The sequence below is a fragment of the Callospermophilus lateralis genome, chromosome 2, assembly GCF_048772815.1.
Source record: "Callospermophilus lateralis isolate mCalLat2 chromosome 2, mCalLat2.hap1, whole genome shotgun sequence".
Classification (NCBI taxonomy): Eukaryota; Metazoa; Chordata; class Mammalia; order Rodentia; family Sciuridae; genus Callospermophilus; species Callospermophilus lateralis.
The window spans coordinates 62056587-62082661 of record NC_135306.1 but is presented as its reverse complement, the minus strand read 5'-3'; the positions used below and the strand labels follow the sequence as shown (position 1 = coordinate 62082661).

Genomic DNA, 26075 nt, shown 5'->3' with positions numbered 1-26075 from the left:
AAGCCTGTGGTTATTGTAAGCTTTTGTCAGAGATCCAAGGTGAGTACCCTGCCTTGCCCCACCCCACAGCTACCTCCTAGATGGCCAAGAAGGAATAAAGGATTATTGAAACATTTTTAGCTTATGACTGAAAATGAGATTTTTCTGAACTTGAAAGAATCACCCAGCTGGGTTTGGTGATGCACACCTGCAATCCCAGTTGCTCTGGAGGCTGAGACAGGAAGATTATGAGTTCAAAACCAGCCTCAGCAACTTAGCAGGACCCTATCTCAAAATAAATAAATAAAAAAAAAAGGACTGGGATGTGACTCAGTGGTTAAGCACCCCTGGATTCAATCCCTGGTACCAAAAGAAAAGAATCACCCTTCACTACTTAACAGACACTTAATAATAGCTTTTTTACCCTAGAGCTGGGGTAGAACTTAGGGACTCATATATGCAGAGCAAGCATTCTAATGCTAAACTGTATCCCCAGCCCAGAAAATAGCTTTTGCTGCAGACTTGACAGAATTTCCTAATGAATTTAATCTATAAAGCTATAAAGCAAACAGTTTTATCTGTGAAACTTATTTGTAGTAAACTCATTTCAGTTAACAATTAATAAAATTGTTCGAATTACAGGTAATGTCAGGGTGTTTTTTCTTTTCTTTCTTTTTTTAATAGTTTTAGTTATAAATGGACACAATACCCTTATTTTATTTGTGGTTTTTTTTTTTTTAATGTGGTGCTAAGAATCGATCCCAGTGCCTCACATGTGCTAGGCAAGGACACTAACACTGAGCTGCAACCCCAGCCCATCAGGCTGTTTTTTTATACTTACAAATTTAGAGAAGATCTCTAACCCACACACATTAGCAGTAGATATATTTTATGAGCTCAAGCCACAGTTGTAATAGCATTTTAAATTTTTGTATATAAAACCCAGTTGTGCAAAAGAGAAGCTTCCTCATAACCTTCAATTAGAAATGATTAATCTTCAGTGTTAAAGTAAAAAACCAGGAGAAGAATTCTAGAATACCCTACAAGGTGACATATATTCAGTTAAAATTACATACTCATAGATTGATATCCATATTTGGCTGTACTTGTATGAAAAAAATTTTCAGATATGAAACCTATAAGTTCTCATTACTGACCTGTATTAATAGATAAAACTTTACAGTAAGTTTTGATGATAGGAATGATAGGAAAAGGTCACTTTAATCACTAATTAGTTAAAAATGTTATCATCATAAAAAGAATTCCATTCTCTCTCATTAGTGGATGTGTACTACCAAAATATACACACACACACTCTCTCTCTCTCTCTCTCTCTCTCTCTCTCTCACACACACACACACACACACACACACACACACACGGTTGTCATTATAATTTTATTTAGACAATCATTACTAAAACTTATACAATTTTGGTTCTTTTCTTTGTATTTATTTTTTATTTTTCGGTATTTCATTTTGACATCTTAGGGCTCCCTTGTATTTGGACAAATTACACCCTCCTAGGAGTAGCCTATTTCTAGAGATAGTAAAGGACTTGCCTACAGCTGTACCTTAGTATGCAGACCAGTCTATCCAAAGCCCATGCTCCAGCCACTTTTATCATCCTTACCATCTCTGACACTCTGGGCCACTATTCCCCTCTCCTACTAACTGCAGGGACAGGTACTATGTAACTAAAGACCACTACTACAGTTTAGAGCTCACTGAAATTATTCAGACTTACCAGTACTAACTCTCTTTACCTGTTTTACTCATTCCTTCTAATGGAAATCACAGTAAAGGCTCTTAACACGTTTTCCCTTTGCTCCTGTTGCTTCCTTGCTGACCTTGGTACTTCCCATGTAGCCTTTTACGTAATTTGTCATTCTTCCTCCTCCTGGAACTGAATAAAATTCTTAAGTGGTATTTGCCTTCTGACCTGTTGGCCTCATCATACCTGCACAATAATAAAACTTACCTTTTAAAATACTGTCGTGGTAAGCTGGGGTTGCGGCTCAATGGTGGAGGCCTTGCCTAGCATGTGAGACACTGGGTTTGATCCTCAGCACCACGTGTAAATAAGTAAAATAAAGCTATTGTGTCCGTCTACACTAAAAATATTTTTAAAAAGCTGGTTGTGATGTGTTTGCCTGTAATCCCAGCAACTTGGGAGACTGACGCAGGAGGATCGCAAGTTCAAAGCCAGCCTCAGCAAAAGTGAGGTGCTAAGCAACTCAGTGAGACCCCGTCTCTAAATAAAATACAAAATAGGGCTGGGGATGTAGCTCAGTGGTTGAGTGCCCCTGAGTCCAAACCAAAAAACAAAACAAAACAAAAAAAACAACTGTCATGTTATATAAGTACCTATCTAATATCCTTGGTTTTCCTTTCTTGGCTCAGAGATCCTAAAAATATATACTATCTAGCCCTTCACAGCTAAAGTTTGCAGTTCTGTGTTCCACATAATAAAGTCCAGGCTTCTTAGCATTGCATTTAAGGTCCTTTAATCCCTAAAACCCTACTTCATTATTACTTTTCCGATGTTATTTTTTCATTTTTCTTCTTCAGGGACTTTCCTTTAGCCAACCTGGCTTCTTTATTATTCATAGGAATATCCAAGGGAAAAAAAATTTGCTAATTGTAGGGAATAAATGAATATGAGTAGTTGAAGATGACTGTGGTTTCAAGCTTAGATGAGTGTTAGGAGAATGTTCATGGCAATTAGTGAAAAAATGTAAGAAGAAAAAGCAATTTCATGAAAGAAAATATGATATTCTGTACTTGGTCTCATTTTTGGTATACTGCATAATAAATTTTTTAAAATTGTAAGGTGTATATAGCATAAAGTTGCCATTTTAAGTGTGCAATTCAGTGTTATTAGTCACATTCACTGCATTACACTATCACCACTGTTTTCTTTATCATCACCCCAAACAGAAACTTTGTAATCATTAAGCTTAAGTAAGCATTCCTAATTCCCTCCTGCCCCTGCCCCCTGGTAACTTCTAATCAACTTTCTGTATCTATGAATTTCTCATACCAGATACCTCTTGTAAGTAGAATCATAATATATTTGTCCTCTTGTGCCTAACTCATTTCACTTAGAGAAATGTTTTCAAGGCTCCTCCACATTATGGTATGTGTCAGAACTTCATTTTTTTATGTCAGAGTTATATTTCATAATATGTATGTAGCATATTTGTTTATCCATTGATCTATTGATGGGCATTTGTGTTGTTTCCAACTTATGACTATTGTGAATAATACTCAATTGAACATTATCATAGAAGTATCTGTTGGAATCCTTATTTCCAGTTCTTTTGGTTGCACACTCAAATGCAGAATTGCTGGATCAATTTCACAGGGGTTGCACTGTCTCATTCCCTTTGGCAGTATAAAAGTTCTGATTTCTTCTTATCATCCTTAGCATTTATTTCCATTGTTTGTTCTTTTGAGTTTTGAGGAGTTTGAAGGTGTATCTCATTGTAGTTTTGATTTGTATTTCTCTAATGACTGATGATGTTGACTATTTTTTCATCTATTCTTACATATTTAGAGAAATTTCTATTCATTTTTTTTTTTATCACTTTTTAAATTGGATTGTTTTTGCATAGTTCTTATCTATAGTCACCCTATTGGGCTGTAGTATAACAGAACTACTTACTCCTGTCTAACTGTAATTTAGTACTCTTTCATCAACCTTTCTGTATCCTTCCCTGACCTCCTTATTATTTTAGTGTCTCTAGAATCTATAATCCTGTTACTATTCTCTCTCTTGTATTTAGTTTTTTTTTCTGATCAGTTTGAGTAGAGGCATGTCAATTTTAGTGATTTTCTTTTCTTTTTTTCTTGTGATTTTCTTTAAAAACTCATAATTTCTTTCATTGATTTCACTTTTCTCTGTTCCATTCCATTTCCACTCTGATCTCATTATTTTTTCCCTCCTGCTTAGTTGAGATTTCATTTGGTATTTTGTTACTAGTGTAAAATAGAAACTGAGATCATTGGTTTTTAGATTTTTCTTTCTTTCTTTTTATTTATATATGACAGTGGAATGCGTTACAATTCTTATTACACATGTAGAGCACAATTTTTCATATCTCTGGTTTTATACATAGTATATTCACGACAATTCATGTCTTCATACATGTACTTTGGATAATAATGATCTTCACATCCCACCATCATTAATAACCCCATGCCCCCTCTCTTCCCCTCCAACCCCTCTGCCCTATCTAGAGTTTGTCTATTTCTCCCATGCTCTTGCTCTCTATCCCACTATTAATTAGTCTCCTTATATCAAAGAAGATATTTGGTTTTTGGGGAATAAGCATTAACTTCTCTAACTCCATCCATTTACCTTCAAATGCCATGATTTTATTCTCTTTTATTGCTGAGTAATATTCCATTGTGTATATATGACACATTTTTTTAATCCATTCATCTATTGAAGGGCATCTAGGTTGGTTCCACAGTTTAGCTATTGTGAATTGTGCTACAATAAGCATTGATGTGGCTGTGTCCCTGTAGTATGCTGTTTTTAAGTCCTTTGGGTATAGTCTGATGAGAGGGATAGCTGGGTCAAATGGTGGTTCCATTCCCAATTTTCTGAAACATTTCCATACTGCTTTCCATATTGGCTGCACCAACTTGCATTCCCACCAGCAATGTATGAGTGTGCCTTTTTACCCACATCCTCGCCAACACTTACTGTTGTTTGTATGCATTCTTTTTTTCTAAACAGGTATTTAAAACTATAAATTTCCCCCTAAGTACTGCTTTAGCAGAATCCCACAAATTTTGGTATGATTTGTATATTTTTTAATTTCCCTTTTGATTCCGTCTTTGATCCATGAGTTAGTTAAAACTATATATTTTAGTTTCAAAACACTGAAGGTTTTCCAGAATCTTATTTTATTGGTCTCTAGTTTAATTCTGTTGGGATTAGGGAACGTACACATTTTATTTTACCTATGGTATAAGCTCCAGTATACATTTCTATTATTATTTAAAAGAAAATTGACATTTTAAAGAAATTTAAGTGAAGGAAGTGAATTTTAATTAAATTCAATGGAAATATAAATATTATCATTTGGGGACTTTTTGTGTATATGCCTTTTGGGCCATATGAAGTTCCACAGTTTGTTGATCCCTTTCTGTTTTATTACTTCTTTTCTGTTTCATTGTGAAAAATTTTTATTGCTATACTTTTATAATCAGTAAACTTTTTTCCTGCAGTGTCCAACTTATTCATCCAATCCCGTATGTTTTTTGACTCTCATATTTTAGCTTTTATCTCGAGTTCTGTTGGGTCTTCTATATTTTTGTAACCTTTTGAAGGTAAGGAATATAGTATCTGTTTTAATGCTCTTTTGTGCTAATTTCAACAATCTTATTGCATTATGGATTGTTAAAATTGGTTGATTTTTCTTTTCATTGTGTCTTTTATTTCCAGCCTCCCTATATCTTTTAATTAGATATCAGAAGTTGTGACTTTACTTTGTTATATACTGGGTACTTTTGCGATCCTATAAATCTTCCTGGAATGCAGTTAAGTTACTTGGAAGTAATTTGATGTGTTCATGTCTCATTTTAAGCTTTTCTTTGTGTATGTGTGTGTGTGGGGGGGGGGGGCTGGATTTAGAGCTCAATCCTGAGCTAGTTCTTGCCCACTACTAAGGCAATACCTTTCTAGAATTACCACAGGAAGACCTGAGAACTGCTTTCCCGAGTATTCTATCTAGTGTGCTGTAAATTATGACTTTTCTTTAGTCCTGCTTATGCACTGTTTACTTTACCAATTCTTTCAAATTGTTCTTTCTTCTACCATGAGTAGTTTCCTCACATATATGTCCTTGTTGGTATTCTTGAGTACTTCTGTATGTAATTCTTTTCTCTCTATTATGGTACTTTGTCACATGAATTTGAGTTGCCTTACTCTTCTAGAACACCGAGCTTTAACTTCTGAAGCCAGAGAGTCTATTAGGCTCTGTTTCAGCTTCCATTCTCAGTGCTGTAACCTGTAAATTATCAACAAGGCAATAAACTGGGCAAGAGGAGTAGGGCTCACCTTCATTTCCCCTCTGTTAAGGATGACCAGCTTTCATTGCTTGATGCATGTTTTGAAAATCATTGTTCAATATATTGTCTGATTTTTTGTTGTTGTTTCAATGCAGCATAAATCAACTTCAGTTTAATATATTTTGGTTGGAGTCTTGCTATTTTTGTTGTTTGTTTTGGGGGTTCCCCCCCTTCAAATTAATGCTCTGATTTAAAACATAAAACAATGTGGTAATATTAGGAAAAATAATTTTGAAGGGTATGTCAAAAAAACACTCTACCTACATTTAAGAGTGCTTGTGATTTATAGTCTGTAATCATTTACCCTTTAAGTATAATCATTGTATGTATGTACAAAGTCTAGAAGTTTATACAAAAATATTAAATTATTATCTTGGTATGATTTAGGGTAACTAATTTTGTTTTTTCTCATTTGAACATGTGTCATAAATAAAAACAAAATATCATTTATAGACCAGTGTAAAGAATTTGAGTGCTAGTCTCTTATTCCATCCTTATTTGAAGACTGACATAACAATATGTTGGAGTAGAAGATATATATATATATCTAAGTCTTCAAACCCTTTATCTCTTAATTGTATCTTTGTGATACATCATTCAGGTCATTGAAGCTAGATCCTTAAATGTGTCCTTAAGAAGGAAAATGTATTTAAAACAAGTCATGATAACAGGAAAAAGAACTTCAAGATTATTTTTTCATTTACTTAAAAATTTAGGTGACAGTATTTATGTATGTAAGAAGAGGATGGTGGGATTGTTTCCTATAGATTAAGTAATAGTCATGCTTTATTTGCATTATTTTGGGAGCATGAAGAGAAAGAAAGATAAGGTCATTATAACCCTATATCGTGACAGATTCAGTGCAAATTAAGAGACTGCTTTTTAAGGATAGTTTACTCCCGACTTTTTAATTTGTTCAAAATCAAGACTGTTTAATAAAAGATTGGTGATAGATGGTCATGAGATCCAGAATTATTTGGCATTTGGTTTACATATTAAGTTGATATAAAATATCAAAACAGTAAATCAAGATATTATTTGTAATTTTACCTAGTATTCTATGTATATAAAATTTCCAAATGCTAGTGCAAAATGCTGTGTTCTTCCTGACCTTGTAGCCTTTTAACCACTTAATTTGATTTATAATATTAGCATTTGATACTCTGAAATGTCAAACTTTTGGCCTTCAGTGACTGATACTTGGGACAGAATTTGTATGTCAATGTTATCCATGATATCATACTATGTTACTCTTGTTATGTTACTCTATGTTACTAAGGTAACAGTACAGATTAAAGTTTTTGAACAGTCATTTTTTCTGTAAAGGAACAATGATATGTTTGTATATTTGTATAGTTTGATTTAAAGCCATTTTCCTTTTGTTTTCTTGTTTTCCATTTGGTAAGAACATAAAACTGCTTGTGAAGATTTAGAAAGGTGATCTTATCTGAACAATCTTCAACCTTTTTCTTTTGTATTCTGATAAATTGAACTCTAGTTTTTGAGAGCACATTAAAAAATAGTTAAATTTATAGTTAAGAAACAGACCTGGCCTTGCTGAAGAAACTGAGTATTTTTTTTCTTTGTCCTTTCTCTAAATGAAAAACAGGAAGTTAGTACTGGAAAGAAATTTGAAACGTTGATCTTTTCTTTGGTTCTACTTTGGGTAAATGCTCACTTGCCTTTAAAATGATAGGAATTCAGTGTTAGTATAAAAAAGTTTGGGGAAAACATTTGCCACTTTGTTCTGTTCTGTTTGAAAATGTTTGGTTAGAAAAAGCTGTATATAGTATTTCATATATAAATGTAAAATGGTTGCTTGAGTTTCACAAGTCACAGATGTATGCTTTGATCATATAATGGCATTGTTTGTTTTTAATATAGCTTCTGTCTTAAAAATATTTTGTTAACTTAGGAAAAAAATGTTATTCAGACTATGCTGTGTCCAAGTACAAATTTACCCAATGTGAAAACCTGCATATATATAATTTAACACACTAATTAAAAAACAATGATAGAAAGGAGATCAGTAGAGTAGAGGAAGTAGATCTGGGGAGAGAAGATTGGAGAGAAAGGAAAGGTACTGAAGAATGAGATTGATCAAATTAGTGCATATACAAATGTGACATAATGAATCTCACTATTAAGTATAAATACAGTATACCAATTTAAAAAAGAAAAATGATGTTCAGTTTAATGTTCAAATGTTTACATTTTTGGAAATTAAAGTTTAGCACTGCTTTTCTTTGATTTAGACTGTATTTTATATAAATCGATTGATTTTGAAGTATGTAAATAGGCTATTTTGAGATTAGTGTTATATAAAGTTTATTTGGCCAGAAGCATTTTACCTACTGTTACTTGCTTTAAAGCTTGGAATAATTATATGCTATATTATTGCAGAATAATAATTTACCCATTCAATAAATGTAATCATTGGAAAATATTCACATTTAAAATGAATATTTAATGAGCAACTGATTTCAATTATACATTTCTGAAATATTTGTAAAACCTTTTTTTCACAATGGATTATATTAAAACAAGTTGTTTTATTTACATACTTAGGCTAAAATTATTCAAAGGAAGTTTCCTAAGAATGAGATTTTTTTTTTCATAGTAAGAAGATATAAAATTAAAATTTAGCGGACCAGTCATAGCCTTATTCTTTAATTCATGCTTAATAAAATTTCTCTTTCAGACAGCAAATGGCTACATCTTATTTTTTCATGTTATATCTTCAAGAGGTGACAAGTACCTTTATGAACCAGTATATCCCAAGTAAGTTTGTTGGCTTTTATTTTTTTAATATAAATCTGCATACTTTATATTCACAGAAACATTAAAGTTTTGGATTGTCTGAAGTTATTAAAATAAAGATAAGCCAGCATTTCCAAAATAGCATTTCAGAAATTACCAGGTCTTTGAACCATAATTTCTTGATTAAAGAATTCTGTAATTAAATAAGTTTGGAAATCATTAGGAATGTATTGTATCCTTTATAGCCATTCACAATTACTATTAATATACTCCAGATCTGACATTCTGCAGTCTTTATTAGAGAGGAGCTAAGAAATCCTGAGTGGAAGAGGTAAAATATGATTACTTATATGTACTTTTATAAGTTATAAGTACTTTTGCCTGTATAAGTTATAAGCTATAAATATAACTTTTATAAATTATAAGTACTTTTGCCTGTATTTTTGTATATGCATAGATTTAAAAAAAAAGAAGAAAAAACAAATGTCTAGGGTTCTTTTTTAACTCTTGATTAAAATTTGAGGGAACATGAACTTTTGCTCTTTGTGTAGTTATGTATATTTTATGTTTTTTCCTCCATAGCATGCCTTATTTTCAAAATAAAAGGATGTATAGGTTTAAAGCTTGACATCGTTTTTAAAAGATCAAGTTTTGAAGCTAGGTATAAAATATTACTTATCATGTTTCTAGATAATAGAAAACATCCAAAATTTAATAGGTATGTAAGGAATTAATGAGAAAAATAGATTTTACTATTTGAAAAGTTTAAATTTCTGAAAATTAACAACAAAATTAAAACATTAAAAATCAAATAACAAACTTGGGGGAAATATGTTTAGTAAATGGGGCCTCAGCTTATTGCTTTTAATAAAGGAATCATATAAATTGTCAATAAATACAGTCTATAATTGATAAAACAGTCTCAAAAAGAGGAAATGCAGTTACTATAAACAGAAGAGAAACTGTTCAAGCTTAAGATTATTCAAATAAAATATCAAATTCAACAATTTTTTTTAAAAAAACTCAAATTTTAATATAAAAAAAGTTTGCTGAATTATTGTTTCACTAGCAGAGGTATAGTAAATGTTGTGTTGCTCACTTTTGATAGATGTTATATACCAAAGTATGATAATAGGGAGTTAGCAGGTTAATTGTAATACATCCTTCTCAATGATGTAGTTATTAAATATAAAGTCTCAGAAAATTTTGTGTACTCAAAAACCTGATCATATTAAAATAAATAAAGCATACACAAAATTACATGTATAATATTACCATAGCTATTTAAAACAAAACAATAAGAATCATAAAAAATCCAGAACAATATAATACAAATTTTTATAGTATTTTGCCCCTAAGTGATAGAACTGTAATATAGATCTTTCTTTCTTTTTTTTTTTTTTTTTTTTTAATGGTTTTGGGCATTGAAACCAGGGTCTTGTGCATGTGAGGCAAAACACACTCTACCAACTGAGCTATATTTCTAGCCCTGTAATACAGCTCTTTATAGTATTTTTTGCTCCTAAACGGTAGAACCAGAATGATTTTTCTGCTTTCAATTCTAAAATTTTTTTAAACATTTTTAAAATATGGAAATTGTATTTAATTTTGTTAAATTGGGTTTGCAAAATCCCAAAGGAAAAGAAACCCATGATTTCCCAAGAAAATGGTACCATGGAAGTTTTTTGTTTCTGTTTAAGAAACCTTTGTTAATATTCTTGAGAATACAGCTTTGAAAAGGCTAACTAGGTCATTTAGAATGTAGGTCAGATTCTTTTATCATAGATTCTAGAGAACTATCTAGACTTGCCTAATGGAAGAGCCACTTCTTTTTGTGACAAATATAGTGTTAATTAAAGTATTAGCTGAGTTTTGGAAAACTTTTGTTAAGTACAGAAAAATTTTAATGATTTGGTTGTTTTTCAATATAAAACTTTAAATGAAGAAACCCTTTCAATATTGCTTATGGTATACTTATATACCATAATGGGCATTATGGTATATTTAGAACTTTTATATTCTTTTAAAAAATATTTATTTTTTAGCTGCAATTGGACACAATATCTTTATTTTTATGTGGTACTGAGGATCGAACCCAGGGCCTTGCACATGCTAGGCAAGTGCTCTACTGCTGAGCTACAACCCCAGCCCTTATATTCAGTTTTGTGGATATTAATAAAACTAAATTTTTTTATTCTAAGTGATAAATTTGTGAAATACTTTTGTAATCAATGTCTAAAATTTTATTGACTTGTGTATTTTGAACTATTGTGTCTGACTTCTTTTTTTTGGCTTGATTCAGACGTGTTCCTGTAAATAAAAAGCAATAATCACAGTCAACTGAATTTAACTTGATCAGTCTATACAACTGTGGGCAGAGTACAGAAATAACTTCTCTTAAGATAGTAAAAAGACTCTTTTCTTTAGCTCACTAATATAATTTACATATATTTACATGTTTCAGAATAGTACTTTTGAGACCCACTTTTTGTATCACAGAATTTTAAAAAATAGTGTCTTACCTTTTGATTCCAAAACTACACAAGATGCCTCTTAACTGAATCCTGACAATGCATAATCTTTGCTGTGCTTAACTATGTGTGTTGGGGTAGAGAATTAAATAAAGAATATTATTCTGTTTTCAGTTTGGACATTATTTCCTTATATTGAATATTTGGGGTTTTAATACCTGGGCTCAATAAAATGTTCTTAGAACAACATGAATCTTGGTTTAAGAGATAAGCTTTGGTGGCAGATAGACCTGGAATTGAACATCAGCTTTACCATACCTGATGTATGATTTTTTTCAAGTTTTTAATACTGCCCCAAACGGTTTCATTTGTAGAATGGGATAACAGTACAAACCATTTCATAGAATTAAATGAGATCATTTATATTTTTTGCTTGGATAAATACCTGGCTTATGAGAAAATTAACAAAGGACAACTGCTGTAATCACTAATGTATTTTTCTTTCACAAAATTTTTACTTCATTTTTAAGATTTTAAGTGATTAAAATATATATACATATAAGTAATTTGTTGATGCTGTGCCTCTCTGCTAGCATATAACTTCTAGTAAATGCTACATAAAATCAAATAATATCTCATATACAAAACAATTTTGTAGGATACTCAAGTCTATTACAGATTTGTGCATTGAACTACTTTTAGGTTAGGTTAGTTTAATAAGGTCCCCCCTGCCCCCGCAGAAGTCATTTGTAAAATGGAAATAAAAATATCTTAAATTGTTAGATGTTCATATATTTAAAACCTGAAAAATAGTGGTTATATAAGTAAAAAAAAAAGTTTGATTTTGACAATATCACTTGTACCATTGTAAACAATTATGTAGTTCACAGACACTGTTGTAAGTACTTTCACTACTCATTTAATTTCTGTAGTAACCCAGAGAAGTAATTAGGTACAACTAGTATACAAACTATTACACAGAGAGGCCAGGTGACTCATCATAGTTGTATTCTTAAGTGGCACAGCCAAAATTCAGATATAAGTGTTATAGCTCCAGAGTTTGTGCTTTTAATCATTACTACTATACTGCTCCAACCTTGTTGTGCCCTATCTAGCCATCTACTAGGACTTACTGGGGGAATAGGGATAGAATAAAGGAGAAATGATCTGGAGTGCTTTATAATGGTCCTGAAGAACAGAGGTAGCATAGTTAAGACCAATAGTTAATTGTCTTCTCAATTATAGAAATGCTTTTATCTCTTATTTCACTTCTCTAAATCTTAGCAGTATATCACATGATTTTTTTCTAGAGGATCTCAGCTTTCCTGTATTATATGATAGCATCTTAACTTCAGGCTGCGTATCATTTTCATTGTGTTCCATCTGAGAACACAGGTCAGATACCTCTTTGATCTTTCATAGTTTCCACCTATAGTAGTTGCTAGCATCCTTGTAGATACAGGGAGTCAATCTTTAAAAGTAATGGCAGTTTTATTAAATGACTGTACCTCAAAGATCACTCATTTATAATAACATTTTCTATTTCTTTGTCTTTCGTGTCTTGACAGATTGCATTCTGCATAAAATATGTCTTCACATTAGTCATACAAACCAGTGTGCAGGCTGTTGAAGCTTATCTTTTTTTTTTAAATTTCATGTTTTAGAATATGTAGTGAAATTAATGAAAGAAACTGCCAGGGATAAATCAGAAAAAAAATTGTTTTTAGATGGGAATGTGTTCATGTACTTGTATTTAAATGAGTTCAGTCAATCTTGAAATTGCTAATTATATTTCTTCATAATGAAAATAATTTCAGGGGTTGGGATTGTGGCTCAGCAGTAGAGCACTCGCCTAGCATGGGCGGGACCTGGGTTCGATCCTCAACACCACATAAAAATAAAGGTATTGTGTTGTGTTCATCTGAACTTAAAAAATAAAAAGGTATTTTTTAGAAAAAAGAAAATAACTTCAGCAAATATATTATAATGTATATTTTGTTGAGAGCAGAGAACCTCCACACTTCTCTCACTTCTGTTTCTCCACCAGTACCATTAAGTTCTCTCTCTCTCTCTCTCTCTCTCTCTCTTTTTTTTTTTTTTTTGGTTAAGAGACAAGTCTTATTGAGGCCCAATTACAGGAGCTGGTGTTGTAGTTCAGTGGTAGAGTGTTTGTCTAGCATCAGTTAGGCTCTCGCTTCAATCCCCAGCACCACTGAAAAGAAAAAAAAAATTACTAAAATTGAGTGTACTTAATTTCAAATATCTAAGTTATAGATCATCATCTTCTTCATAGAAAAAAAATAATCACGCCAAACAAAAGAACAAATCTCCCTCTCCTTTACTCCTTTCCTCCCCAACATAGTTTATCTTACAAGCTCTCTGTTAATGAATTAGTACTGACTGGAAAGGAAGAAGAGACTGAGTGAGGCTATAATTTCTGATTTCAATAGTTTAGCTCCAAAAATCCAGTTTTTTTTTTTTTAAGGAAAATCCTATATCATAAGTCATAAGCATCTGCTGAATCACATCAAATGTACAGGAGAAAAGACGTCTGAATTAGTCATAGAATGAACATTTCCCTCAACATATATTTAGTTGTGCATTGCTTAAGAACAGGATAGTTCTGACAAATGCATCCTTAGGTGATTTCATCCTTGTGTGAACATCATAGAGTGTACTTATACAGATTTAGATGTTATAGCCTATTATAGATGTTTAGAGCTTTTGTATTCCAGGCTACAAACCTGTATAGCATGTAACTGTACTGAATACTATAAGCTGTTATACAATTATAAGTTGTTTGTTTATCTAAACATCTAAAAATGGAAAAGGTATAGTGGTTGGATTTTTTTTTTGCCTTTGTATTCTTATACAAGTGGTTTTGATATCTTCAGATTTCCAACACCAGAAGCTGTGAATACACTTTCCTATAACTGGCACCTCAATAGGTTTGTTTATACCAGCATCACTACAAACATCGGTAATGAATGTTTTGTCTCCTATGACATTACAGTAGCTGTAATACCACTGGTTGATAGGCGTTTTTTATCTCCATTATAATTTATGGGACCACTGCTCTGTGGAGTCTACCTATTACAGTTTAAATATAAGGTATCTCCCAAAGGCTCATGTCTGAGACAATGCAAGGCTGTTCAGAGATGAAATGATTAGACTTGAGACTTTAACCTAATCAGTGGATTAATCCACTGATATGGATTAACTGGGTGGGAACTGTAGCCAGGTAGGTTGTAGTTGCAGCACGTAGATCACTGACGGCATGTCTTTTGGGTTTATATTTTGCCCCTGGTGAGTAGAGTGCTGTCTGTCTCTCTTTGCTTCCTTGTTACGATGTTCTGAACTCTTTTTTTCCTGCCATACCTGTGCACCATGATGTTTGGACTCACCTTGGGCCCAGAGCTATGTTGTTGGCTAATCAGGGACTGAACCTCTGAAATCATGGGCCAAAATAAACTTTTCCTCCTTTACATTGTTCTTGTCAGTTCTTTTGGTCACTACTGTGCAAAGCTGACTAAAATACCACCTTTGATTGAAATGTTGTGTGTTGCATGACTCTCTGACAGCATAATGATATGAGCAATTGTTAATAGGATTGGTAAGAATATTTATGTTTAGATTCTGGGTAGTGCAGTCTTTTCCTTTATTAGCCACACTTTGAGTATGACACCTGAACTCGGAGGATAAAATCTAATGATCTGTACAATTCACTTGTTTAAACTTTTGTAGTCTATTTTTTGATTTTTAAAATTTGTTTTAAATGACAGTAGAATACATTTATGCACTTTGATATATCATACATGGATGGAATATGATTTCTTATTTTTCTGAGTGCACATGTTGAAGAATCATATTGGTCATGGAGTCATATGTAAACATACAGTAATAATGTCTGTTTCATTCTACGATCTTTCCTATCCCATATCCCCTCCTCTTCCCTCCCACCACTTCCCTGTACCTAATCTAAGGTAACACTATTCTTTTCTAGTGCCCCCCACTTTATTGTGAATTAGTATTCGCATATTAAAGAAAACATTCAGCCTTTGGTTTTGTGAGATTGGCTTATTTTGCTTAGCATGATATTCTCCAGCTCCAACCATTTACTGGCAAATGCCATAATTTTACTCTTTTAAGCTGAGTAGTATTCAGTACAATTCAAAGAGCCCTGCACATTGTTATTATCAGACTGAAGGCCATTTGATGTGTTCATTTGCAATTTTTTTGGATTGGGGTGGGGGTAGTTAATAAAATATCCAGTAGTCAGAGTAATACCTCTTTAAGAAAACTCTTCCAAAAATTTTCATGCATTTAAGAAGTATTCAGTTTTGTCAGGCTTTAAGAACTATTGTTTATGCTAAAAAGATGCATCGGTTAAGAAATGGAACAAAAAATCCTCCCTATAGAAATTGTATTCCCCTAGTGTAAAGGATGATAAATAATATTTCACAAATTAGAAAATACATTTTAGGCAAAAATATAAAGCCAGATAAGGGAATATGAAGTTGGATCATAATTTGATATAGGGTCTTCATTAATTTTCACTGAGAAGATAACATGTAGAAGAATCTTAAAGAGTTTTGAGGGAACAAAACAAACCTAGGAAAAGAGTAATTCTGAGTTGGCGAGATTTACCAGGTAAGAAAATTCATAAGAAAAAATTGTGAATAAATTCCCTTGAAGCCATTAAATAAATAAAACATATAAGTGCTCATGTATTTATGATGTCAGTTAAGGGAAGCATGAAATATGCAAAGTTCTGCAGCTAAAGATCATAGCATATACATCTACAGAATATACACATAATGAAATCAGATTCAACATGATGTTTCAATAGGCGCAAAGGGAATAAAAAATATTGAGATCGCTAGTGTACATTATCAAGTTCAAGAACTGAACACAGAATAATGTATGTTAGTCTATTCCCATAGAACTTTCTTTTTTTTTAATATGTATTTTTTTAGTCGTAGGTGGACATAATACCTTTATTTTATTTTTATGTGGTTCTGAGGATCGAACCCAGTGCCTCATGTGTGCTGGGTGAGCGCTCTACCACTGAGCCACAGTCCCAACCCAGAACTTTCTAACTTTTTAACTGGTAATCCCTGAATCTCATTTAAAAAAAAAAAATCAAACAGTTATATAAAGAGAAAATATGGACAAATTGTCTGCTTTTTCAGATTGTAATCTTGTGTCACTGTCCAATTGTCTTAAATCTCTTGGGTAAATAATTAGGAGTAGAATTACTGGAACATATCATATGCCTAGTGATTGTAGATTGTATGCTAGACATTATTAGTAGTAGTCTGATTTTTGTATTTTTCCTTTAGAGAGTGTTGAAACTTGTTTTGGATGGCAGTTGTTCGGCGTTCTTGATTATTTTGATGTGTGTGTGTGCTTTTTAAGGGTGGATTTAAAATTCACTTGGGCTAATTTATCCCCCTGAGGTCTTTAATAAGGTCTCTCCACTTGAGCCAGTTAGAATTGAAATTCTTTCAGCCCTATATGAGCTGGACAGCCAAAAACCTTAGCAGTTGCCAAGCCTTGTGGGGTGTCATAATATGTTTTCATAATTTAGTATTCGGTAAGACTCAGGAGAATGTGGATTTCTAGAGCCCTTTATATAATACCTTCCTGGTATTCTGCTCCATAAATTGCTGCTTCTGCTTCCCTGAATTTTAATCTTGCTCTCCTCAACTTTTACTACCATCCTATGTTGGATTCTCTCACCCTAGATGATAGTCTGAAAGTGACTTCTGCTAGAAAACCTTATTTGCTTACCTTTGCTCATGATAACAATTTTGTGCTACCTGTTATTTAATTTCTAAATATAGTTGTTTCATATATTTTGTCCAGGTTTGTTTCTAGGGGGCTAGAAACTAATTATTCTATTAGTGGAATAATGAAATGAGTACTTACATGCTCATCAGTCAGCTTCAACAGTTTTTGGTCTTTTTCCATTAGAGTATATTTATGAACATCCAAGAAATCATTATTTTATTTCACCCAGAATGCTGTCATTATTATGGGCATATCAGTAAAAATATTGCAGTGGTGTGGCTCAGTGATAGAGCACATGCTTAATATGTGTGAAACTCTGAATTCAACCTCTAGGAACCCCTTGCTTCTCCAGTTGCATTGTCTGCAACTATGAATGTAAGATATGGGAAAAGAGATAATTCTGAGCCTTTCTAGAACTATGGTTGGAGAAGCAAAGCCTCTTAGTCCCAGAGTTCACCGAGGATTGCCAGAACCCCCTATATCAAGCACATTCTAGAATGAAAACCTAGAATTGGATTCATCCTCATTGCTATATTTAAACTTATGCCTACTATCATTTGTAGACATTAGGTACATACTCAGGCTTAAGAGATATGAAATACTAATGAAAATAAATATTTAAAGTTAATGGCAATGTAAAGTGACAAATGACAAGTGAATGAATATTATGAAAAGTTACAATAGTAGTTCTGGGAAAGTGCTCACTTATTAGGGGAAGCTTTCTTTAAACTTTATTTAAACTATATGCTTAAAGGAAAAGATAGGCCATAGATAAGTTACGTTAAACAATTAATAATTAACTATATTCTTGAAGTTCCTGTATCCCCGCACCCAAAATCTATCAGTTTATCTGCCACATTATTTTCTTTATCTTGTACTTAGAGTATTTGAGATCTTTTACAAAAAAGAACTTGTTGAATCGTATAGTAACAATTTTCTGTATCATCTAGTGTAATTCCCAAAGCATATTTAACATTTGAGAGAACTGTGGTTTGGTTTGCAGGTTTTTTTTTTTTTTTAATCAGTTTAATGGGAACTTATTCCCTTTTCCAAGGATATGATAGTAAATTTGAATAATAATTGATATCCCATTAAAGCATTTCAGTTTTTATTGCCCTTTATTGACATGAATGTCTTGTGTCATTCATTAGAATTGGTAGGTGGAAAATGCTACTTTTAATTTATATAAAATATATTAGTAAAATAAATCTCTCAAACAAGTGTTCTTGATCAAAAGCAAGTCTCAGATTGAGTCATGTATTAAATGTAAGCAATCACAAACTTGACTCTTCCTGACAACTTTATTAAGAGTATTTGTTTACAAATACTTGAAAATGTAAAGTGTTGACAAAGATAGCTTCTTTAATAGGGATAAACTCTTATTACCAATAGCTGTGTACTTATATTACCATAACTTGCTTATTTGCATTAATAGTTGTTCATTTAAATAAAGTTAATATTATAACATTAAAACTTATTTACTGTATGTTAAATATAAAAGTGGAATTTTATGAAATATTCTATGGAGACTTCTATGCCAAGTGGTAAGGGCAACCTAGTCTCTAGATGTTTTACTTCATAAACTGAATTTTAACAAATCTTAGATAAATCATGTTTTTTGAATTAAGATTGTTGGACTTTTGCAGAAATCTGACACTCAATAGTTTCTGATATTCGCCCACTTTAATTAACTGAAACTAAATTAACATTATTATATTTCATGTATCAAAATTAATGGCAGTTTTCCATGATTAAACTTTAAAGTATATTCAAAAATTTGTTTGTTTGTTTATTTTTATGAATAACCTAATTGTCTGCAGAGGCTTTGTGAACTTCCACAATTTAAAATGTTAAGGAAACAGTCACATAGTTGATCTGACATTACATTGAGAGGAAAAAAAAATCAAAAATACTTAAATGGTAACTTCTTATCATTTCCTTTATTCATTGACTATTTTATTTGAAGAACTATTTATCAAAAACTCAAGGAAGGGCTGGGGATGTGGCTCAAGTGGTATCGCGCTCTCCTGGCATGCGTGCGGCCCAGGTTCGATCCTCAGCACCACATACGAAGATGTTGTGTCTGCCGAAAAATAAAAAAATAAATATTAAAATTCTCTCTCTCTCTCTCTAAAACAAACAAACAAACAAACAAAAAAAAAAAAACTCAAGGAAGAGGCTAAGGCTTACTCCATTTAAAATTTAGAATGGATATTCTTTTGTATGCAATGAACAATCCTTTCAACTTTTTTTTTTTTTCCTATTATTAGTTTCTTGATCCTCAGGTTACCAGCTCTCCTGGATTGCCACCCCCACAACCCATTTGCAAGAAGTTCATTTGGTTTCCTTTGAAATTTCTGTCTCTTGTATCACAAGTTCCACCATAATTTGCAGGGGGAAAGCACCTGATTGAACTATCCAGTACTGAACTGGGAATGATTGAGCTCTTCAGCTAGTTACACAGATTTTTAGTTTTGTTGGCCCTATTCAATCTTCACTGGATAGAACTTTAGGACATTGTTGAGTCATTATATTGAAATTAAGCCCTTTTTCCTATCCCTTAATTCATTCAGCTGTTTTTCTCTTTTTGTTAATATGTGATTGTGTTTCAAGGTCAAGAATCTGCACATTAATTCAGAATTTTGATTTAAAAAATAGATAATTTATTAAAGTTTCAATATAAACATAGCTCTTAAACTTTCAAGTTCTATGTAAAATTATTATATTTATAAATCTATCAAATTTTAATAATTACTTTTAGAGAGAACTTTTACAACTTAAATTCTCTTAAGTATATTAAGCTATGCTGTACAAATTTTATTTATTGTATTTCTTTATAGTCCTTCATTATCTGACTAGCAAGCTTTTTAACTTTTCATTTGTAGTTTTTTTTTTTTTTTTTTTGGCTAATGCATGGAATGCATTAGGTAAAAAGTTTCATTCCGCAAAATTGCATGTTAAAACCAGTTTGTGGGAAAATAACTGGAGATTACTGAAAACATTTTAAAACTGAATTAGAATATTCACAATAACATCCTAATAAACATTCAAAGATAGTGTTTTAAATATAGGTCTTAAAAAGAGCAAAGAACACTTTATGAGTAAAGGAATTTAAGGAAAGAATTGAGCTATTAAATTATAGTGATAATTGCAAAATGTACAAAGATAAGCATTTGAGCTAAGAGGAAGAGAGTACTAAGTTCACTTGCATCTTTTGTTTCTCGGTGTATTTTGCTTTTAGTTGATAGTGGTGCAAAGCATTAGCAAGATAGGAGAAACTCTCTTAAGGAAGTCTGTGAAATTGGCAGTGAAACTTTGCAGATTTAGATGAGAGGATTCATCTAATATATTTAGATGTCTTATAAGATTTTTCTTTTCCATGTAGTTTTAACAAGACACTTAGAAATTTCATTTTTTAAATTTAAATAGATAGAAATTGATTTCCTACTACTGTTTTTCTGTTCATCATATTCTTTTTCCCCAGTTTAGCTTTTCAATTCAGATCAACTCAGAATTGTAGAGTCAAGTGTTGTGTTTCATTTTTTTCCCTCTAAATTTGTCTATTGTAAGACTTGTTGACTGGGTTCTGTTTCATTAATACAAATTAGCAAAAAATTTGTTATAACACATTCAAAAAGTCACTAGCTGGCTATTCCTTTGGGACTTGTAGGAATATTTTGAATTGTTTTATTCTATTCATCAAAGGATGTGTACATAGCACTCCTGATGTATTTGTCTCTTTTTAATGGGCAGATATATTTAATCCTCTTATAATAGTTTAATTTAAATACAAAGTGTAACTTAGAACTAAATTTTCTTTTGAAAGTTTAGGTTTTTGTTTTGATATCCATCTTCCTTTCCTTTAAATTTTAGCTCTGCAGAATTTACACCATAATGTTGATTGTGGATGTGGTAATTATCACATATCAAATTTTTTTTTGGTTTCACCAGACAATTTGTAATTTTTAGTGATAAAAGCTAAGGTAACTAAGAATATCAAAGCCTTTTCGTTTTTAAAGTTCATGATTGGAATAAAAAAATAAAATGAATAATTATTAATATTTAATAAACCAAAATGTCACAAAACATTCTCATTCCGCTTATAGAAGGGTCATATACTCAGCATTCATCAGTAATCTGGAATAGCTAAGACCCAAGAAATGAGGCCTCAAAGAGGATACTAAGCAGCAGAATAAATATATTTATCCCATAAATGAGGTGCTCCTCATCATTTGCACTGCTGATAGCATGGATTATTTTTTTCCACTGTGCAATTCATAGTTTGTTAAGGAAAAAAAAATTCAGATAATATCAAGTATACTATAAATATGATGAGAACAACAAATGAGGTGTAACTTAATGGTAGAATACTTGCCTAGTATGTGGGAGGCCCTGGGTTTGATTCCCAGCACTGTCCCCTCCCCGCAAAAAGGGTCATCCATTTCACTTTAGCTATTTGTTCCCTTGATTACATAGTTTGACCTTATCCCCCTCAACAACATTAGCTCTAATTATATATATATTTTAAACATTTCATTTGCTCTAAAATTCCCACTCTAATAATTCCTCTGTCTCGTGGAGACAGCAGTCTGTTTTCACTATCTTCATACCCTTCATGTTTGTGTGCTTCACTCCTTGATTAAGTGACTTTTATGCTGGGAATTGTGTAGCATACAGAGATGATTTTGTATATTGATTGTATCAGAAGGGTTTTAAGATACTTTGCAAGGACACAGCCATGACTTTGTAGCAAGAAGGAAAAAACAAGGATGACAGTTTCAACCAATGGAGCTGGAAACTGGTTATCCACATGTAGAAGAATGAGACTAGATCCTTCTCTCTCATCCTGCACAAAAATCAACTCAAATTGGATTAAAGACCTAGGAATTAGAACTGAAACTATGCAACTCCTAGAAGAAAATGTAGATTCAACATTCTAACATAAGAGGCACAGTCAACAACTTCCTCAATAGGATTTCTAAAGCTCAGTAAATGATAACAAGAATTATTAAATAGAATAACATAAAGTTTAAAACCACCTGCACAGAAAAGAAAACATTTAAGAATGTGTAGAGAGAATCTACAGAATGAAGGAAAATATTTGTTAGCTATTCTTCTGACAAGATTAATATCCAGAATATATAAAGAATTCAAAAAACAACATACAAAAACTGAATATTCTAATTAACAAGTGGGCAGTTTAAACAGATACTTTAATTCTAATTAACAAGTGGGCAGTTTAAACAGAAGAAATAGCAAATGTCCAACAAACATGAAAAAATTTTTCAACATCTTTAATAGGGAAATGCAAATTATACCAAGATTTCATTTCACTCCAATTAGAATGGCAGCCATCAAAATACAAGAATAATAAATGCTGGAGAAAAAGGAACACTTTTACACTGTTAAGATTGTGAATTAGTTCAACCCATGTGGAAATAGTATAGAGTTTCCCCAAAAGACTAGGAATGGAACCACCATTCCTTTACCACTCCTCAGTATGTATCCTAAAGAAATAGTTATCATACTATAGTGATACATGCATTCCTGTGTTTAGAACAGCATAATTCACAATAGCCAAACTATAGAACCAACCTCGGTGTCTGTCAGTGAATGAATGGATGAAGAAAATGTGGTATATGTACACAATAGAGTTTTATTCAGTCATAAAGAGAAGGAATGAAATTATATCATTTGCAGGAAAATGGATGGATCTTGAGAACATTATGTTCAGTGAAACAAGCCATACTCACAAAGTCAGAGTTTGTAAGTTTTCTCTCATATGTATAAGCAAGGTTCTCTTCAAAATTGAAGAGAGATCAATGGAATACGGAAAGTTACCAGGAGGAAGGTGGAGGGGAGGGATGGGGGGAAACTGGTAAACACTATTGACCAAATTATATCGTTGAATCATGTGCATATACAAATCTGTAGCAATGAATTCCACCACAATGTATAATTATAATGGAACAATAAAAAATATGGGAAAAAATACAAGGGTGACAAAATAAAATGGAGTCAAGAACATGACTTTAAGAAACATACATACCAGGATTTCAAGATGGTGGGATAGAGGAGGTCGCTTTCCTGGCTGCTCTATGGCATGAAAGCAAGAAAGAAGAGATGCAGCTTCTCAGCAAGTAAGGTACTAGAAACTTTCAAGGACACTATAAGTCCACAAGATAAAAACTCTACTGTCTCAGATCCATACTGTTAGATGGGTAAACACACAAACAACATGAAAAAGCAAGGGAACAAATAGCCTCAAACAAATGAAGGTACTCCAGTAATAGAATCCATCAACACCACAGTGGAAGAAATATCAGAGACAGAGTTAGAAATGTATATCTGTGAGGTAAAGGATTATATAAGGAGTGAAATCAGAGAGACAATACAGGAAGTGAAATATCACTTTAATAAAGAGATTCTGAAGAAAAAAAATACTCAAAATGAAGAAATCAGTAAATCAAATTAAAAATTTAGTTAAAAGCATCAACACAGACTATACTTCATTTAGACAATGAAGACTATAAATATTTAATCTTTGATGCCACTCACTTTCTGGGAGGAGTGTTGATTAACTGAGTCCAACAATTTGAATGCTAATCTCATCCAGATACGCCCTCACAGAGACATATCCATAAATAAGGTTTAATCTGAGCACTCTATGGCTAAATTGACACATAAAATTAATTTGTCAACTATGCACCCATGCACATCTCTTTAAGCCATACTGATCCCCAAATAATTACAATAACAAGGTCCTAATTGTGCACAATGTGAAACAACTATTCTGCCTACAACCAAAAACATGCTTTATCTCTTTTTTGAATCTATGTGAAGAGTTACCTCTGTTGCTGCTGTTGTTGATAGACCTTTATTTTATTTATTTTTATGCAGTGCCTCACATATGCCAGGCAAGTGCGCTGCCGCTGACCCACAGCCCCAGCCCGTTTTTGTCTTTTGACAGTCAAATATAATGTGTCTCACTGCGGATCTTTTCAAATTTATTGTATATCTAATTTTTCTATATCTCAGACCACATAGTTTATAAAACCACTCATGTAGGGCTGGGGATATGGCTCAAGCGCACTCGCCTAGCATGCGTGTGGCCCGGGTTCGATCCTCAGCACCACATACAAAGATGTTATGTCCTCCGAAAATTAAGAAATAAATATTAAAAAATTCTCTTTCTCTTTCTCTCTCTTTCTCTTTCTAAAAAAAAAAACAAAAAAACAAAAAACACTCGTAGAATAGTTACAAACTATTAACTTGGTGTTTTGTTTTGTTTGCAGCACTGGGGATTGAACCCAGGGCCTCACGCATACTAAGCAATAGGCAAACACTCTACCAATATCCCCAGCCCTTTTAATTTTATTTTGAGACAGTCTCACTAAGTTGCTCAGACTGACAATTTGTAATCCTCCTCCAGCGTCCTCAGTGACTGGGATTACAGAGCAGTTTGTTTTCCAGTGCAATTTGTTGGGTTTTACTGGACAAAAGTCTAACAACAACAGCGTTCAGTTATTTGATTTAGTATGCTGTGTCATTCAGCCTAAACTAAATCCCTATCACAGAGTTTAAAAACAACATGGTGTACAGAATAGCAGATCTTAAATCTTCTACCTATAAGGAATACAAATTCTTTATTCTTATATTTTGACCAAAGTAATTATGGGGCCATCCCTAATTTTAAGTAGGCAAGTAACCACCATATTTGTTTGTGCCCAAATGTAGAAACGTAACTGTCTTCTAATTAGTCTACAATCTCCACTCCCTCTCCTGTTTCATCCCCATCTATTCTTCAGCATTATCTCATTATTTATTTGTGTAAACAAAGGTTATCACGTTTCTTTCCTTAACTATAATTTTCATTTGCTTAGAACCTAGTACTGAACCCAAAAGCTCAATTGTCAGCTCCTTTACTTATTAGCTCTGTGACTATAAAGTTCTCAGTGTTTTTAAGTTTTAGTTTTTTCTCTTGTTAGAAAAAAATTTCAAAAATTAGAATAATAAAGCTTATCTCAAAAGATTATAAATGGTTGAGATAATGTGTCTAGAACATTTTGTACACTGTTTCATGCATAGTAAATGCTTGAGTTATTACTATTTTCCTAGCCTTTAGTGCCTTTCATAATCTGGCTTCAACTTATCCTTTCATCTTCAGTTTTGTCTTCATCTTCTTTGACTCTCTTATAACCATTTGATGGTTATACTTTATCAAATTATTGATAAACTATAAGTAATAGTATTTTTATTGTGTGTGTTTTTGTTTGTAATTTTTTTTTTTTTTTTTTTTTTTTGGTACCAGGGATTGAACCCCAGAGGCATTTAACCACTGAACCATATTCTCAGCCCTTTTATTATTTTTATTTTGAGACAAGAGTCTCAACGTTCCTTAGGGCCTTGCTGAGTTGCTGAAGCTGGCTTTGAACTTATGATTCTCCTGCTTCAGCTTCCCAAGCTGCTGGTATTATAGGCTCACACCACTGCACCCAGATGCTAATGTTGTTATTATTTAGTTGTAGTTGAACACAATACCTTTATTTTATTCATTTTTATATGGTGCTGAGAATCGAACCCAGTGCCTCATAAGTGCCAGGTGTGCCTTCTATCACTGAGCCACAACCCCAATTCTTGTTAATGTTGTTTTTGATTTTGCTGTATTTTAGTTTGTTTAGAAGAGAGAATGGAATTTTTTCTGTGAAATTTCCCACTGATTTTATAAGAAAAATCAGGATTTATTTAAAATTTTTTCAGAATTCTTATAATACTTCACTATAATAGAGGAAAGTATTTATATAAAGAAAAATAGGCTTCCCTGTTTTAAGATAGATAGTGAGGTAATTTCCTCTTGAAAATCAACAGAACAAAAATTTGAAATATTTTTTATCTTTAACAACATTTAGAGGTCATTAAAGGTAGTCATTGACCTAAAAATTGGAAGAAAAAGAGTAAATGACTTAGGAAGAGTTAATTAAACCTGAGG

The 26075-nt window shown here is 32.3% G+C and overlaps 1 protein-coding gene across 4 annotated transcripts in view; it reads left to right on the top strand.

Moving 5' to 3' along the window:
• The window catches only part of Ric1 (RIC1 partner of RAB6A GEF complex), a 111360-nt gene that overhangs the window by 33103 nt on the left and 52182 nt on the right, over positions 1-26075 (top strand). For 3 of the 4 annotated variants that reach the window (XM_076845998.2, XM_076845999.2, XM_076845996.2), the window contains exon 3: positions 8764-8843. The exons of the other annotated variant lie outside the window; for it this stretch is intronic. In XM_076845998.2, the coding sequence (XP_076702113.1) occupies positions 8764-8843 (80 nt within the window). The remainder of the gene's footprint in view (positions 1-8763; positions 8844-26075) is intronic. 4 annotated transcript variants of the gene reach the window in all.